This window comes from Alosa alosa, chromosome 19 (genome assembly GCF_017589495.1).
Source record: "Alosa alosa isolate M-15738 ecotype Scorff River chromosome 19, AALO_Geno_1.1, whole genome shotgun sequence".
NCBI lineage: Eukaryota > Metazoa > Chordata > Actinopteri > Clupeiformes > Clupeidae > Alosa > Alosa alosa.
In genome coordinates this window covers 9,496,820-9,513,374 of record NC_063207.1, presented here as the reverse complement: position 1 = coordinate 9,513,374, position 16,555 = coordinate 9,496,820, and the positions used below count along the sequence as shown (strand labels likewise).

The following is a 16,555-nucleotide window of genomic DNA, read 5'->3' as shown; positions in this document are numbered from 1 at the left end:
TCAGAATCAGTGGGCACCGTAATGTGTAGTCAGTGACTATAGTATGTTTACTCAATAGGAAAGGAGAAATTTACAAATCGATACGGTCATTGATCCAGAGAAGAATTATTTCATTTTAGCCATCTGTGGTTAACACACTCGCACCCCTACCAGTGAGCAATTTGGGTTGGGCACCTCAGCTGTGTCTGGAGTGATCACGCCTCTGCTCACATTTTTCCTACAAGTCTTATAGCGTTGCTTTTACAAAAGTGGGAAGGCTTTTCAAATTGTGGCTTTTTACTGCACACTAAATAATTACTGTAACTGTAGGAAGAAATGTTTACCTTTGCTGTAACTGTAGGAAGAAATATAAATGTTTACCTTTAAGATTATATGTGTGTGTGTGTAAGAGCCGTTTTATGGGTTCTGTGTACTCTGTTCATGTAATCTTTCACTCTTTTGTGTGTTCAAGTTATACAAAGAAGTGTATGGGAGAAGAGACAGCTGGATAATGTTTAGCATTAACAACATTTTTTGTCAAGGTGATTGGGCCTGTGAGTTGGTTTGTTAAGATAGAAAAGGCCCTGAGATGGAGATGGAATCTCCAACAGGAGGATGGCGCCCCATCGTATGTTAAGGTCAAAAGGTTGTGTACAATGTTTGGAAAAGTTGTGATGTGGATTAGACTTTCTAACGAGGAGACACAGAACTCAAAAAATCCTCCATAGCAATGCATGGAGTTAGTTTGTAACGCCAGTCTACACATCCCACCCCTTCTGCGGCAAAAAAGTCGACATGTGAATCCATTGTGCCTCATGTGGTGTGTTGTGAAAAACTCGTGCCAATCATTTGTTGTGATCTCGCAGCTGGAGCAAGGTTGGTGTCGTGAAGCCATGCGCATGTCTGCCACAATAGATGCCCGATAAGTGCCCAAAAAGCATTGCAATATGGCCACCGAGTGGAGGGACTTGCCTAAAAGGACTTTGATGTGGCCAAATATCTGTCATGCCACGAGGGGAGATGTAAGCTTAGTCATGTCCTATAAGAAGTGTACCTTTTCTTTGTAACGTCAGACTGCGTCTGTTAGCAACACAACGTGGGTCTCCGGTATCATGAACAAAGCTCTCTGAGATTTCTGACCAGAGTACCGACTGGCTGAGACTTTGTTGACTGATTCCTAAAAACTAGATTACATAACACATTCTATATCTAACATTATGATACCCTAATGAAAAAATAAGATCAACTTGACATACCAATTATTTTACATTCAATGCTTCTTGATTCTTTGTTTTTCTAACTCCGCTGCCACGAGGTTCTATTAAGAACAATGTTATCTTGAGGAATAAATGTCGAAAGCAGTGTGCCGTACTCATGTCAACGCCGGTGTCCACAGTGCTTTCAGCTGTACAGCCGTGGCCTAAACGCATGCTGTCTGTAACACATGGTTTCTACTTGCATTTCTCTGTAGGAAAAGGTAATATGTGGCCCTCAACCAGATGATCACCACGCAAGCCAGTCATATTACATGATCATTTTTTTTTATTTTTATCTTAAAAATATACATAATAAAATGCACAAAAATTGGCATCTGTATGTGACAATAGTAAAATAGAGATGTGTGTGCCCTATAAACAGTTTCCAGCTGAGAGTATCTGGACATGCTGGAGGTCATCCGCCGGCTTCATCTGCCTCTCTTCTCTCTGATGACGTACTGGAGGACCAATGGCTGAGGCTGGAAATGAGAGATAAAAAAGAGAACATGAGAGCTTAGTTCACAGTAACTTTGAATGTATTAGCTCACGCTGAAAAGACTTGGAAAGATTGCAGACTGAAATATTTTCTGCGTTGGGACTGCTAGACTGTCTCGTCGCAAAGGAATTGTGGTACTGGCTGTGGCCATGATTGGAAAAGCAGCTTTTGCTTTGGTCGTGAGTTATGACCATGAGTGTTTTCACTGAACATCTTGGACAGGATTCAGTTCAGTGGGACCAGTTCAATTATTTCAGCTTAACCCGCAGAAGATGTGGTAATTTACGACTGTGAGGTTTTAACAAGTCTTGGATGTGAGTGTTCTCTTTCTTCTCAGCTTGTGTGGATGACAGGGTAATGATACCGATTTACTACTTTGCAAAAAAGGCACGTTAGATAACACAATTTGCATATCAACACTAACATTAGCACAACTTTGCATGACACTTCTTAGTGCACTCTGGCGTGCTCTGTTGACCTTACATGTTTTTACTGTCTATAATGCTTCCAGGAATGTGACATTTAGACTGTTCTCACTGTGTGTGTGTGTCAATGCCAATGCCAGCTGTGCTCACACAGTACCTTGCCAAACCAGTGAGAGAGCCAGAGTTGCCTCATGGTCATGTGATCAGGAAGAGACTTGTCATTAAATAACATCTGCACCTGTAAACAACAACACATTGGCTTTCATGAGCTGTTGCACACCAAACTTTAAAGGGTCCTTGAGTTCCTATCATGCCCATCTCTCTCTGAGATCTCTTGTAAATCTGGGAAAAATCCACTCTGAAACCCTTTGTTAATAATCCTTTTACAGTTCTTTCTAATAACGTCATTTTAACATAGATTTCTTTTTAGTCTGTTCAACTAGTATTTTACCCCCAACATGTACTGACATTTTAATAACAATAAGTTATGTGACTGTGTTGCAAACACTCAAAATTGCTGCCTTCACACATTAACAATTGCTTAATCATTTGTGACTAAATGTGCAGTTTAAATGTAATTGATCTTGAGGTCTAGAAAGCCTTCTGTGCACAGACCTGCTGTTTCTCCAGGTTGAGTCTCCGACATAGGACTCTCCTGAGGTGCTGAACTTCTGTCCTCGCTGGACAACGCACAAACTTCTACACAAACACAACACACACAAGATATACCTCACACAAATACTCCCAATCCTTGAACATCAAAAGAGAATAATTATCTGAGGCGTGCGGACTAATTTGTAGGCTGCTGAGATGAAAGCTCTACCTGCTGTGCCAACTTAATCTTGTCTTTTGAAACCAATGATAGGGAACTAGAAGGGAAATGGAGAGACACACATCAGTAAACCAAATAGTTTCCAACACTGTTGCAAGAGCAGACATTTTTGCAAAGTTTTAAAAACAAATGTCAAGTATAAGTGGAAGAAGAGCAAAGGTGAAAGGTTACCTCCGCCTTTCAAGACACAGAGACACCTGCTCGTCGTATCTGTAAAAGTGGGCTTTTGATTGGTCAAAGCTGCCCAGTGTCATGCCACCGTTATCAGTAATGCCATCTGCAGAGACAATTGTAGTGTGATGTTATTTCCAGTGTGGACTTTTTTTTTTTTTTTTTTTTATGGTCATTCTGGTGTGTGTGGGGGGGTCTGGTTGTCTGTTTATGCTCTATTGGTTTTTAAAATAAATAAATTAATTAAAAGAAAACACAAACAATATTTTTACAGTATGGTTAGCAGTGCAGTACACTTTACACAGACCAGTACACAGACCAAGTTATCAAAGAAAGATGATCTTGCCATGCAATTACTCAGAAATGATCTTAAATGCATATAGGAAATCCAGACTATTTAACTGTATTGTCTTAGAGGAATGGACATTGATTTAAATGTCTACCTATGTGACGGAGAAAGTGCAAATTTAGGCAAAGAGCAAAATAAGTAATTCAATAATTGTGGGAAATGAGTTTGCCAATTTAATACCATGAGTAAAATCCTAGGAGCAAAAATAAGGATCGGCCGATGCAATGCTGCTCCCACACACTGCACAATAGCTTTAGTTAATTTAAAATAGGGCCTTGAGTGTGTTTCTGACGTACCTCCTTTAGTTGAGTGGATGAAGCGATCCAAGCCTCGGGCCTGATAGAAGGCCTGTATTCGCTTATCCTCACCTAATCCATGTGCAAAAAATAAATAAAAAATTACACTTAAAAAAAAAAAAAAAAAAAACTTCTTGCCACACTTTCTGAATCAGCATGAAATATAGACAGTGGTGATAAGTTCAAATGTTCATAGCATGTATTCGGTATCCAGATATTGAGTGCTATGAGCTGTTTAGTGTATATCTCTGTACGTGCACACTTCACTTACTCTCCTGTAGTCCAGGGACCAGTTTGTAAACGATGTCCTGCATCACACGGTCCAGTTTGAGGTTGAGAAGTGGCTGAGTCTCGTGGATTTTTATATTGCACATGGGGCAATACTTACTGGTCTGTAGGTACTTCACTATGCAGCTCTTACAGACTAATTAGGGTGGGGGTGGGGGGAATTGAGGGAGTAGACAGAAAAAAGGAATCAACACCCTGAGCACACTGTTCATCTCGACACATTTGCACCAAAACAGTGAAACAGAACGCAGTAGCTATACTTGAAGTTATAGCCTAGGTTTTGCATTGACTTTACCCAAAGCTAGAACCATCTCCTAATAATGATCTTCAGCATCTGTAGGCTGTATTTCAATGTTGATTTATAGCCTAATTTAGCACAGATATAAAGTAATACATTAAGCTAGTTTATTTTAAATGAACTCCGACGTAGACCTCATGCTGTAACATTGATGAGCTTGTATTTCACATGGACCAACAAACCTGACAAATAACAAATGAGGAAAACACTTTACTCACAGGTATGCAGGCACTCTGTGATTGTGGTAGCATCGATGAAATATCCCGCGCACAGGTAGCATACGATGTGTTCATTTAAATCCTTTATCTTCACTTTGACCTCCTCCTGTGAGAGGGAGAAGGGAAAAGAGCATTAAGGAGATATATGCTTGCTTGGGTGGCTGCGGACTCGGAATGGTGTGCCAGCTTGGGTGAAGCATGCTTAACGTTACTTACTGAAAGAAGTTTACTTTCCTTTGATATTCCCCATTACTTTAAACCACAGACCAGTCCGCCAACATTGGTTTGCTAAACAACAGTTAGCCTAATAATAGCCATAATAACGTGAACCCAATTGAACGCCATAATCAATCGCATACACGAGCTTGGACCGATCCTCAGCGGAACAAGCCACTAGTAATTAGGGTTATAAAATCCATGTCCGTATAAATGTCGAAACGATACGTATCAAACAGTCTGGTTTGAAGTTCTGTTCGAGTTTTCGCCGAAAGTTGAGTGTCGACATCTACTTTCACAAGCCCCGTGTCTTCGATCAAGGAGAGGGCAGCACCCGCGCGAGAGGCTCGTGTGTCAGTTTAGGGTTAGCGAGGGTCTAAAAACAATAAATGCCACATATAAACGGTCGAATACTTTCGTTAACATGTAAATATTTCTTATTTCATGTAAAGACAACAGATTTGTGCTATGAAACATATTATAAGGGTCCGTTCCAGTGGTTCTTTTCCTCGATCGCATTGGGGGGACGTGCGATGTCCTACACACCCTCGGCACCTCCGCGCGAGTCCGATCTGCTGTCCGTGGCTTCGCTTTACTGCCGTCCCAGTTACCCCCTCTGATAATGTTCGACGAGGCATTCACTACAATTTCTGTAACATACCCTCTTCGGTTATACTGTCTGAAACGATAAACTCACCTCATTTCTTAAAGGGTCAAGTTCATAGACCGATTGAAGCTGGTTCCTCAGGCGCATCGGTAACGCCATCGGCTCCTGGACCGCCATCTTTAGCTGAACTCGTTTCCGGATTAGAATAGCGTGTTGTCATAACAACCTACGATAACTGTCAAAACGATGAAAAGTAGCCAAGCTATCACATGCGGATCGCGGTCTCTCCACATCTCCCTCTCCGGCTCTCCTTGCTCATTCATACACGTAGACACACACTTGCAATGTCATTGGCCACGGGAGAAAATGACTAAGTCTGCTTTATTGAGTCTCAATCAATAAGGTTTCATGGACTCCTGTGATGAGACATCTTCACCCTGACAGTTCGACGATAAAGCAACACTGTTGCACACAGAATGCAAAGATAGATGACGCTATCCAAATATTGTACATAGATTCTACTGCCTACTTCTACACATGCCTCTATTTTAATTGCAATGACATGAATAGGCAATTTCCGGCGTTCCATTTTGGGCAATAAAAATCAGTATATTTACAAAGAGACAATGTAAGAAAGGTGTCCGAGCATCTATCTGTTTAAATATGAGAATGAGTATGATAATGACATGAGTAAAGTGATAGGCTACAAATAACTCGTTGTCCTTTTGCTCCTGAATAGATGGCTATTCAATTCGTGTGGTCCACTCTCACATTGAAACAGAGAGACTACAAAATCCTTACACAGGTAAGAACTAGACAGATTTCCTCATGCATAATCAGCAATTGCAGGTATTCACCTCTCTATCCACCCTCTCTCTCCTTTATATCTCTCTCCTCTATTGCTCCTTCTCCCCTCCTCTCTGAGTGTCTTGGGACTGTGTATGAAATTAAATATCAGTTTTGAATGTCCTCTCCCTCTTTTTACCAGAGTAAAATGTTGTGCTATGTTAAATACACTGTAATTACAGAGTCCACATACATTTACCAAGACACTCAAAAGTATAACAATATCTCTGCTGTATTTAGAATTTGTATTGGACCTCTTATTTGCACTTTACTCAAACAAATTATAGACCTCCTCTGTGGAAGTATGGCTTACATTTCTGTAAGAAATTGAGCCCTACCACTTCACTGTCCTTTGTATCTTCTGTTCCCTAGACACAAGACCAACCCAGCCCTTACCTCATTGCAGAGCCATGCTATTGGTTGATCAGAAGCTGATGCGGCCCCTATGTAATCGAGTGTGTGTGTGTGTGTGTGTGTGTGTGTGTGTGTGTGTGTGTGTGTGTGTGTGTGCGTGCGTGTATGTGTGTGTGCGTGTGTGTGTGTGTGTGTGTGTGTGAGAACACAAAAGAGAGAGAGAGAGAGAGTATATAAGGCAAGGCTCTGCAGTATTTCCGAACTGGTGCAGTGCAAACGGCCCGTTCATCATCACCGATGGTGTGCAGAACAAGGGGGACTTAAAACAAAAACAACCCAAAAATCATCATCTTCATCAGCCAAAGAACAAAAAACAAACAAACAAAAAAAAAACTAACCAACAGAACCATCCTTTCATCATGAGCTACAACCTGTTTCTTCCTCCTTCTCTTTCCCGGCGCTTGAGGGACGACTCCTCGCCTCGCGTCTCCTCCTCCTCCTCCCGGCTCCACCGGCCCTCACACTCCTCCTTCTCCTCTGCGCTCCAGAGGAGAGGGGCCCCGCGCTGCGAGCGGAGTGTGCCACCAGAACGCTGCGACCTGGTACAGGCCAGCGTTCTGAGCGGCGAGCTCCGGGACACGCGGTCCCAGGAGCGCGAGCAGCTGGTGGACCTCAACAACCGATTCGCCTGCTACATCGAGCGTGTGCGGGAGTTGGAGCAGCACAACCGGGCCCTCCTAGGCCAACTGGAGGCCCTGCGGCGCGGCCTTGGCGACCCCTCACGTGTGCCACGGCTGTACGAGGAGGAGGCGCGGGCACTGCGGGCCCAGGTGGAGGAGGAGGCCCTGGAGAAGTCACGCGTGGAGGCGCAGAGGGAGCGCGCACGGGAAGAGCTGGCGAGGCTCCGGGAGCGCTGGGAGGAGGAGGCCGAGAGGAGAGCCCGGGCTGAGGAGACACTCCGGAGGGCCCGCGAGGAGGCCGGCAGGGCTGCACTGGGCAACTGTGACGCAGAGGCCAGCCTGGTCTCCCTGGTGATGGAGGCGGGGTTCTTGAAGAAGGTGTTCACCGAGGAGGAGGCCGGGCTGAGGGCCGAGCTGCAGGCGCTGGCGGCCGGGCGGGACGCGGTCCGGGCGCCAGTGGGCGGCGCCGACCTCTCCGGGGCGCTGCGGGAGATCCGGGGCCAGTACGAGCGCCTGGCCAGCCGGAACACGGCAGCGGCCGAGGAGTGGTTCCGGGGGAAGATGGCGGCGGCGGCGGAGGTGGTGCAGCGGAACGAGGAGGCGGTGCGCTCGGTGCGGGCCGAGACCGCAGAGTACCGGCAGCAGCTGCAGGCACGCTCAGCTGAACTGGAGGTGCTGCGCAGCGCCATCGACTCCCTCAACTCGCAACTCGCCGAGCTGGAGGATGAGCAGGGCAAGGAGGTCGCCAAGTACCAGGTAAACACCATGACTCGGTGATGCGGACAAGGGTAACCATGGTAATGGCCATGTGACTTTAAGAGGTCATGTGACTTTGTGTCAATCCATGCCTAAGTGCTGGAGAATTGACATGGTGAAGGATATGGAGGGGGCAGTGTGCGACGCTATGAATGACTGCAACAAAGCGTATGCAGGGGATAGATTTGGATGTTACAAGAGGGATGAAGGATACTGACACAGTAGTATAGTACACAGGAGTCAGAAGGATTGTTTTCAAACATGTAACAAGATTTTATTCTTGACAATGGGGTACGCAATAGGAAGACACCATGGTTTCACCCACATCTCTAACTAGACAAGGCTGGACTAGACAACAGTCTGGGTTTAAATATCCTTGACGAGAGAGGGTGTTAATTATTGGGCCCTGCTTGCGTTGACTTCACTGAGTCAGCAAAATCACCAGACTACCCTAATCAAGGATATACTGGACATTTAGAATAGGCAGAAAAGAGGCACACAGAGATATACTCAGGAACAGTGTCATGCCATACATGGAAGGACACAGAACAAAGAAAATGCTGATTTATTTGAATCCTTCAACATTACCCTAATTTACCCTCATTCTAACTCTGGGAAACATAAGGGTATAGAATATAGAAGGATATAGAATTATGCCAGATTAATTCTGATTTGCAACTCCTCTCTGCATTGTTGCTGCAGAATTGTTGAATCATGTTCTGCTCTCAGTCCTCTGAAATAGTCTATCTAAACTGACAATTCAGGCAGCACTCATTTCTCTGTCACTGTCATACATATGTAATAAATATATATCATTACACAATTACTGTCATATCAATTCTGATAATATATATGGTAAGAGAAGGGGAACGATTGTGCATAAAACAGCAAAGTGTTAGTATGTGCATATGTAGGAGTCCTTTTTATATTTCAGCAAGTGATGAGGCATCTTTTTTGTCCCGAGAAAGCAGGACAAACTATTTTCAAACATCCTTTGTCTAAAATAGTCTGGGCTTCAACCATAAATAGAATCTCTCATGCTCATAACCTCTGCACTGCTCAAAAATATCCCGGCACCTCTGCTGAAATGCAGCCAATTTAATCTGCTGTCGATTGACCTTGTTCTTCTTGCATGCCTATATGGATCAAAATACTTTTACATTCATATTTATGGTTATTATTTACAGATATTGCAGTTGAATTCTGCATGCATGTATTTGCTATATAGGTTACAGATCTATAGCTATCATTCCCTTTACCTGAGCATCCTGCAGTCACACTTCATCTGGTCATTGCTCTGACTGTTCTAAGCACCACAACTGGATGCAGCATGACTCCACACTTTAGCTTCCCAGTTCTCATTTTCTCTCTGAACTTTTACTGCCTGCACAATATGCACCTTGTTCTAGTGGGATTGTTTTACATGCTGTGTTTCAGGGGTAAAATGCTTTGTAGAGTGTGACCTTGTGTTTGTAATGCAAACATTTTCTGTTGATTTGTGAAGCAGTCTCCTGTTTTGTGGCTGTGGTTTCAGGGGAGGATAATAGATTTGGAGCGAGACATTGGTGATGCGAAAGAGGAGATGTCACGGTACCTGCGGGAATACCAGGACCTCCTGAATGTGAAGATGGCTCTGGACATCGAGATTGCTGCATACAGGTACATCATAACGCAGAACAAACACAAATTCAGTGTTCAAATCTATGCAAAAGACTTTCTCTGCATATTACTTGCAACATTATACATTGTTCAATAGCCACTGTGATATTAATCGACCATACTATGAATTTTTCAGCTGTGGAGTTTAATGTTGCAATTTGCAATTTTGAAAATGTGAATTAACAGTGAGGAGCAATCCACAAATTGTCATTTCCTGTGTTTATTTCCTTGTTTGTCCACACAGGAAACTTCTGGAAGGAGAGGAGATTCGACTGACCTTCTCTGCCCTTCCGGCTCTTGCTTAAAAATCCAACCATCACAACTTTCACTCGTAGCTCCTTCCACTTGAAACAATCCTCACTCAAACTCATTCTCTTCACTAAGTCAATTTAACATGAACATTCCACCCCTTAAAACCTTGTAAACTCCCTACCTTAATATGTGACCCTTACTCTTCCCACACCCTTCAACCTAAACCTTTTGCAAATCCTTTAAGCTTTCCCCACCAACTAACCCTTAACCCTTTCCCCTTAACTTCTCTATCCTATGCTATTAGGCCCTGGGACATTTACACTCAGTCCCAAGTGTTTGAAGTACTTACCCTTCAACCAACCTGAAATACTGACCTATCCTTTAAACCTGCTTAACCTCTACTAGCCTTCATTTCTCCCCACCCAAAACCATGGCCCCTAATAAAACCTTTTATGCTTCCCTCATCTTCCCTACCTTTAACCTTAAACCTGATACCAAATCATCTTCATACTAACTCTCTTTTAACTCCCATTCCCATTGAAACTCATACCGTTTCACCCCAATGCCCTAAACTGTCAAATCCCCCGAAACCCTACACTCTCAATCCAGTCATCAATCTGAAGATTCTCGAGCCCTTGTGCCCCACAAGAGTTCCATCGTAACAGTCCCCCTTCTTCTCCACACTCAACTCAAGATGGCCGTCGTAGGAGAGGTTGTGGCGTGAGCTGCACTGCGTTAGTTCCCCCCCCCCTGCTGCCTCCTCTGAGCAGAGTTCTGTCCATTGTGGTTTTAGCAATATTCCTCGCACATGGATCAAAATCCAATTGAAACTCTACATCCACCCATTTGGCAAACTCTTAACCAATTGTTTGTGAGGTGGACTGAACCATTCGAATTAGATTGGGCCTCCAGTGCATGGGCTAATTGAACTCTACTCAGTGGACGCTGCCTTTATCCCTGGCTCTGAAACGGTAGTCAGTGAGCCAGTGGATGTTTGTGGTAGTTTAACTGATTTCCATTGTGTAGCTTACAGCGCTTTGATAATGTATACTTTTCTTTTCCTCCTCAGTGGTAACATTCTCGTACTGTCAGCTTCAATTGTGTTTCGGTAACTATTTTATTAATCTGTTTTCTTTAGCCAAAATTGACTCAATTTGAATGCATACACAAAAAAATAAAACGATCTGGTTTGGATCTGGAAACATTAAAATAAATGAAAACAAGGAATAAAAACATTTAATGAATAATCTGAATAATTTGGTGCGTTAATAAAACAACACAATTTGGACCAACTTTTCTTGAAAAGTGCATATCCTAAAGTGGTGATGAGGAGAACTGAGCAATTTGAGAATCCATTGAGGAAGAGAATCATGTGGTGCCTCAGTAAAAACTGTAGGACAGTGTCTGTCCGCTTGTCTGAGCTTTTGTTTCTGTGTGCTCTTCTGTTTAGGAGACCTTTTTCAAATCAAGATAGATTAGAGAAACAAACCATTCAGCCTGGTAATGGCCATTAGTAAAAATCTGACTGGTACTTAGAATCTGTGTTCACAAGTACCTGAATAAAAGGAAACATAACAATTTATGTCTGTATTTATTTATTTATGTGTGTGTGTGTGTGTGTGTGAGAGAGAGAGAGAGTGAAATGAGACGATTATTGTAAGTGAGAGTATTAGTGAGTATTGTGAGTGTATTTGACCTAATTTGACAAGCATTGTAGCAATACTGCATTATGCCCTGTAGTGCACCACTCTGAGATCCGCCTCACCCAGACATAATTCACCAATATACTAAAATACGCACAGTCAGCAGGCAGTCAAGGCCTATCACATACACATACAGAACGTTAAGGAAGTGGTAAAAGCCTCCAGCCTCTGACAGTATCCACTAGGAGACATAAGCTAGTGGCAAAGCCCTCATACCTGTGATGCGCAAACCGATGATCTTTTGGCAGACAAGTTTAGGTATGACTTTCTTTGGGCACGTTTAGGAATGAGTTTCACAGTTTCAGTCCGTAGATGGCAGTAATGAGCTGTCCAGAGGCAACAGTGTACACAATCGCACACGATACGCGAAAAAGTAATACATCATCTTCCGGGTTCATAGTGCATGAAACATGGCGACCCTTTGGTGGATGGCTTAACTTATTTTGCTGCGATGAATTCTATTATTCCTAAGTTATGTACGTAAATTGAGTACAAACGTGTGTAATACAGTGTATATACATCTTTGGCTGCACCGACAACATGTTCCAAGCTCTCGGTAGGACTGCACGGGCTCCAGTTGCCTGCATTCTTGCTCCCCGTGCTGTTCTTGTGGAGACAGTCAGAGGTAGAAAATCACGTAATGACCCAAAGGCAAAGTCAAAAGTCGGGAGAATCAAGTATCCTCCGCCTGTGGACCCAGTCGAAATGGTTATTTTGAAGGAACGGTTCATTGAGTACAATCTCATCATGAGGGCACTGCGGTAAGGAGATGTCAGTGTGTATTTTATGGAAGGTCAAGTTGATCATCTTAAAGCTATTCTCGAAAAAAAGTTGTTGTACATGCATGTAGGCGTTGTACATTTTGAATGTGCCGAAAAATAACAAGCACATTACGATTGTCTATGTGTAGAATGCAGTTTAAAGAAGAAATGCTGAGGAGGCGCTATGACGAGGAGACGGGCTCTCTAGCTGAAGAGAGAGCGAAACAGGAGGCTGAGGAGCACCGAGCACTCATGGAGTGGAACAACCAAGAGAATGACCGGCTGCGTAAAATAAGGTGAGCATTGAAAGAATTATTCACACCGACACCATACACACATGGACATGCAGTACGTCCCACACATTTAACAAATCCTTGACATGTGGATATCCATATTTATATAGTTCTGTAGGCTCATCTGTCTTGAACGAATTTAATATTTGATGTCTATAATATCTATTGTCACTCTTGGTGGCCAAGAGCTGCCTCCTGGCAGAGCAGTACCTTTGTTGTAAAAAAACAGCCAACTTCTCCAGCCAACTGCACTATGTTAAAGCAGCTGGAGATATGTATTGTGTTATCCCTCTGGCAATTTTGCTAGAAAAACGTGCATGTCACAATATAAACCCACATACCGATTGCCTGCAAACAGTATATCGAACGTACAAATGATGTCTCATGCTATGCCTACAGGGAGGTACGGGTACAGCAGGAACAGGAGGAGTCACAACGGATGCAGATGGAGGTGGTTCTAGAACGGCAGCGAGAACTTGATGAGCTTGTCAAGGAAAAGGAGAGCGAGATATTGAGACTACAGGTAAGATTGCAAAATGTCAACTAATATTATGTGAACTAATATTATTCATAGTTTGTGGATTTGTCTGTATTTGATGTGTTAGCAGTGCAGATTTATGAAAAGCATTGTGATGTGTGGATACTCAGGCCTAAGTCTAAGTAAGCCTAAGTCTACCTATAGTAAAGGGAATATGTAGGGATGGAAAAGTTTGACACTGAGGCACCGAAGCATACTGGTTTCAAGCACTGGACCAGAGCTTTCATCAAATTGCCATTTCCACATGACTAGCATCACCATCTCATACTGTAAAACAAACTCCGTGATCATTGAAACCTGGAGTCTGAATCTGAGGTAATTTCCCAAACCCACTCCTTTGCGGTCCCCTATTCACTGTTCTGTCTGATAAAAGCTAAAGAGCCCAAAAATATACCTATAAAAAAAAAAAGTGGTCTATTGGCTCAACTTGGTCCACATCAGGGACAAGTTGATCCACCTGACAAAGAAGCTACCGAATATTGTGTTAACCAGATGTTAAAGAAATCCCCTCAGGGAGAAATGCTCTGGGAGACTATTACATTTAACGTATCTATAGTGAATATCTGTTTAATCACACGCTTTTTGGCCAATAACATAAAACAGTAGCAATAATGATAATTCTATATCATTTACAAGGAGGTAAACAAAACTTTGAACATTACAATGGAGCCCATATCTGTTTGTTGGAGCTACATTAGTTTGCTTTTAGTAGTGGTAAATTTGTTAGTTAATTTGTTTATTATGATTTTGCTCACATTAGTAATATATATTTTGGTGATATTCTTTTGCTCATTATTTGTTTAGTTAATTGTTTTGATTTATATGTGTAGTCTTTATTTTTGGTTAGTTTACTAAAATATTTGGTTTAGACACCTGGGGGCAGTAGTGGGCACAGGTAAAGGTGAATATAGGTAGGAAGTAGCAGGAGGCCTGTATGCACCTGGGTGGTGGGCACATGGTTTTTTACCAGCGTGAGATGCTGTGTATTGTTTGCTGCAGCTGGAACTAAATAAACCAGCCAAAAACCCGAATCCAGCCTGGAATTGATTTTATTTCTTGCCTGCGTACATTACCTGCCCAGGGTGCCAGAAGTTGTCGTTTGATTTAAGTTTAATTTTATTTTGTTAACAAACGGCCACTACACTGTTTTTATTCTGTAAGTACATAACAGCTGTTATGCAACATCTAAAATATGAAATAATAATGACTAATCTTAGTTATTTAGTGATATGATGCAGCACTAATACTTGAGCGGCTGAGATGAACTACTGGTTCAAAATGGAGAAGAATGGAAACAAAATTTAGGGTCACAAAATTAGGCTTGGTTTCCAAGATATGCATGGTGGTTCAACTGGATCATCTTAACATTGCGCTTCCCCACAGACACACAGGGGTTTTCTCATCTGTCTTTTTGTCTATCCTCCCTCCCTCCAGTCTTAGCCCCTCCTTCTAATTAATTTTGTGAAGGAACGATAGGAGGATGGAGGAATGGGAGACACCACCCTCCTATCATTCCTTCACAAAATTAATTAGAAGGAGGGGCTAAGACTGGAGGGAGGAAGGATAGACAAAAAGACAGATGAGAACCCCATAGACTCGCACTTAAATTTACATTTATTCATTTAGTAGACGCTTTTATCCAAAGCGACTTACATATGTTAGTTATATTAGAAGGGCCATTCTCCCCAGACCTACTTTGGAAATGGAACGTGGCACAAGTGCCTTGCCCAAGGGCACAATGGTGGAAGCTGGAAAATGAACCCACAACTTTCCAGGCTACTGCATGCTAGCCCAGCTCCTTAGCAACGCTACCATTCACCCTCTTCCCCCTCCCACTACCCCAGCTCCTTAGCAACTACGCTGCCATTCACCCTCTTCCCCCTCCTCTTTTTTACAGGAGGAGGCAAAGACCTTCATTACCTTGGAGAATCTGGACCAGAGGATCGAGGATGCACTGGATAACCCCCAAAACTACAATTTTGCAATTGATAAGGAAGGACGTGTGGTGAAGCAAACTGTTATGCAGTGAACAGCAACAGCAACTAAAAACCCACTAGACTGAGAAAGACAATGACAACAGGGAGAAAAGGAAAACATTTCCTGCCATCTGTTGCACACATCCATACAAGCAATGTCTTGCAGGTGTTGAATCTCAGTGAATTGTATTCATTTCACCCTGTCTCTTTTGGGTCCATGTGTAGTGTTATTTTATTAAATGCCTTATGTGTTGTTAGCATTTAATGTGTTATTAAACAGTTTGTTCAGCTGGGTGTGATTTGGTGAGTCTTCTGCTTCACAAAAGCACGACATGCTATTTCTGTGTAAAATTGTTGATCAGTTTTATATGTGTTTAATGCGGGTACATGAAAAACTACTAACAGCTCATTTACAATCAGCAAACTTTGCATTCTTCTTAGGATGTATGTTGTCACTATGGATACCAACAACTGTTTATGATCAGTTGCATTTTTACCAAATTTACATTTAGGATGGGATACCCAAGCCAGTAACTTTTCAATGTATAAATGTAATGTCAAGCTTTTCCACATTATACCTGGGCTGGTTAGCTCGCAGACCTTCTCAGTTGGAATTGAGAGTGGGTCGTCTGGACAATGTTCTTTGACTTACGACTTCCAGCAGGGGCGTAACTAGCAGTGAAATTAAACTTAAATTGGTGCATAAAACTCTTACCAAATCGTCAGAAGTGCAGCAACGTTGTAAACGAAGGTTTTTATATGCAATTGTTTACTCAGTTAAAGAAATACACCTCCATGCCGGATTTGCGATTGTATTTGTGTGACCGTGTTTTAGGGACATTGGAAATGGGCTTCAATGGCCAAGCTTGGCCAGACAGACCTGCAGAGCAAATTCCAAATTTGCCAAAGGTTCGTATGGGTATGGCCAGGTTACATTATACAGAACATGGAGATGTCGATAAAATCGAGGAAGGCAAAAGACAATTGTATTTTATTTTGGTATGGAATAGATGGAACAGTAATTGAGTGAATAGTATGCATGATATAGACAAGGATACAAGGAAGTTTATTGTCACATGCATATAGTTACTGGAAGTAAGAAATGCAGTGAAATTATGTCTGGTGTCAGCCTATTTGTGCATTAATGGGGTAAAAAGTGCAGTAGAAGAGGGGTTTAGTAGATTAAGTGGCAAGGGCTGCATAAAAAAAAAAGGTGGGGGAGGATTGGGATTGGGTGGGGGGCACCAACAAGGAGCTCCCAAGACAATAAGTCAACTGAAAGATCGAGACAGAACAGAACTTGGTT

General features: G+C 42.7%; 3 protein-coding genes across 3 annotated transcripts; 2 read left to right on the top strand and 1 right to left on the bottom strand.

Moving 5' to 3' along the window:
• Positions 1–1,503: 1,503 nt before the first annotated feature.
• Positions 1,504–6,247, bottom strand: LOC125284111 (polycomb group RING finger protein 1-like). Its single transcript, XM_048227872.1, has 9 exons — positions 5,522–6,247; positions 4,609–4,714; positions 4,076–4,228; positions 3,805–3,876; positions 3,160–3,265; positions 2,980–3,025; positions 2,772–2,855; positions 2,314–2,394; positions 1,504–1,714 (listed from the first exon to the last, which is right to left on the bottom strand). The coding sequence occupies exons 1-9, from the start codon at positions 5,606–5,608 to the stop codon at positions 1,664–1,666; spliced, it is 786 nt and encodes a 261-aa protein (XP_048083829.1). The 5' UTR covers positions 5,609–6,247; the 3' UTR covers positions 1,504–1,663.
• Positions 6,248–7,050: 803 nt separating this feature from the next.
• Positions 7,051–10,031, top strand: si:dkey-33c12.3 (uncharacterized protein LOC335380 homolog). Its single transcript, XM_048228316.1, has 3 exons — positions 7,051–8,067; positions 9,602–9,726; positions 9,971–10,031. The coding sequence occupies exons 1-3, from the start codon at positions 7,051–7,053 to the stop codon at positions 10,029–10,031; spliced, it is 1,203 nt and encodes a 400-aa protein (XP_048084273.1).
• A 2,027-nt stretch (positions 10,032–12,058) lies between these two features.
• mrps26 (mitochondrial ribosomal protein S26) lies at positions 12,059–15,542 on the top strand. Its single transcript, XM_048228144.1, has 4 exons — positions 12,059–12,442; positions 12,592–12,738; positions 13,135–13,258; positions 15,171–15,542. Exons 1-4 carry the CDS (start codon positions 12,222–12,224, stop codon positions 15,300–15,302), a joined length of 624 nt encoding a protein of 207 aa, XP_048084101.1. The 5' UTR covers positions 12,059–12,221; the 3' UTR covers positions 15,303–15,542.
• Positions 15,543–16,555: the final 1,013 nt, after the last annotated feature.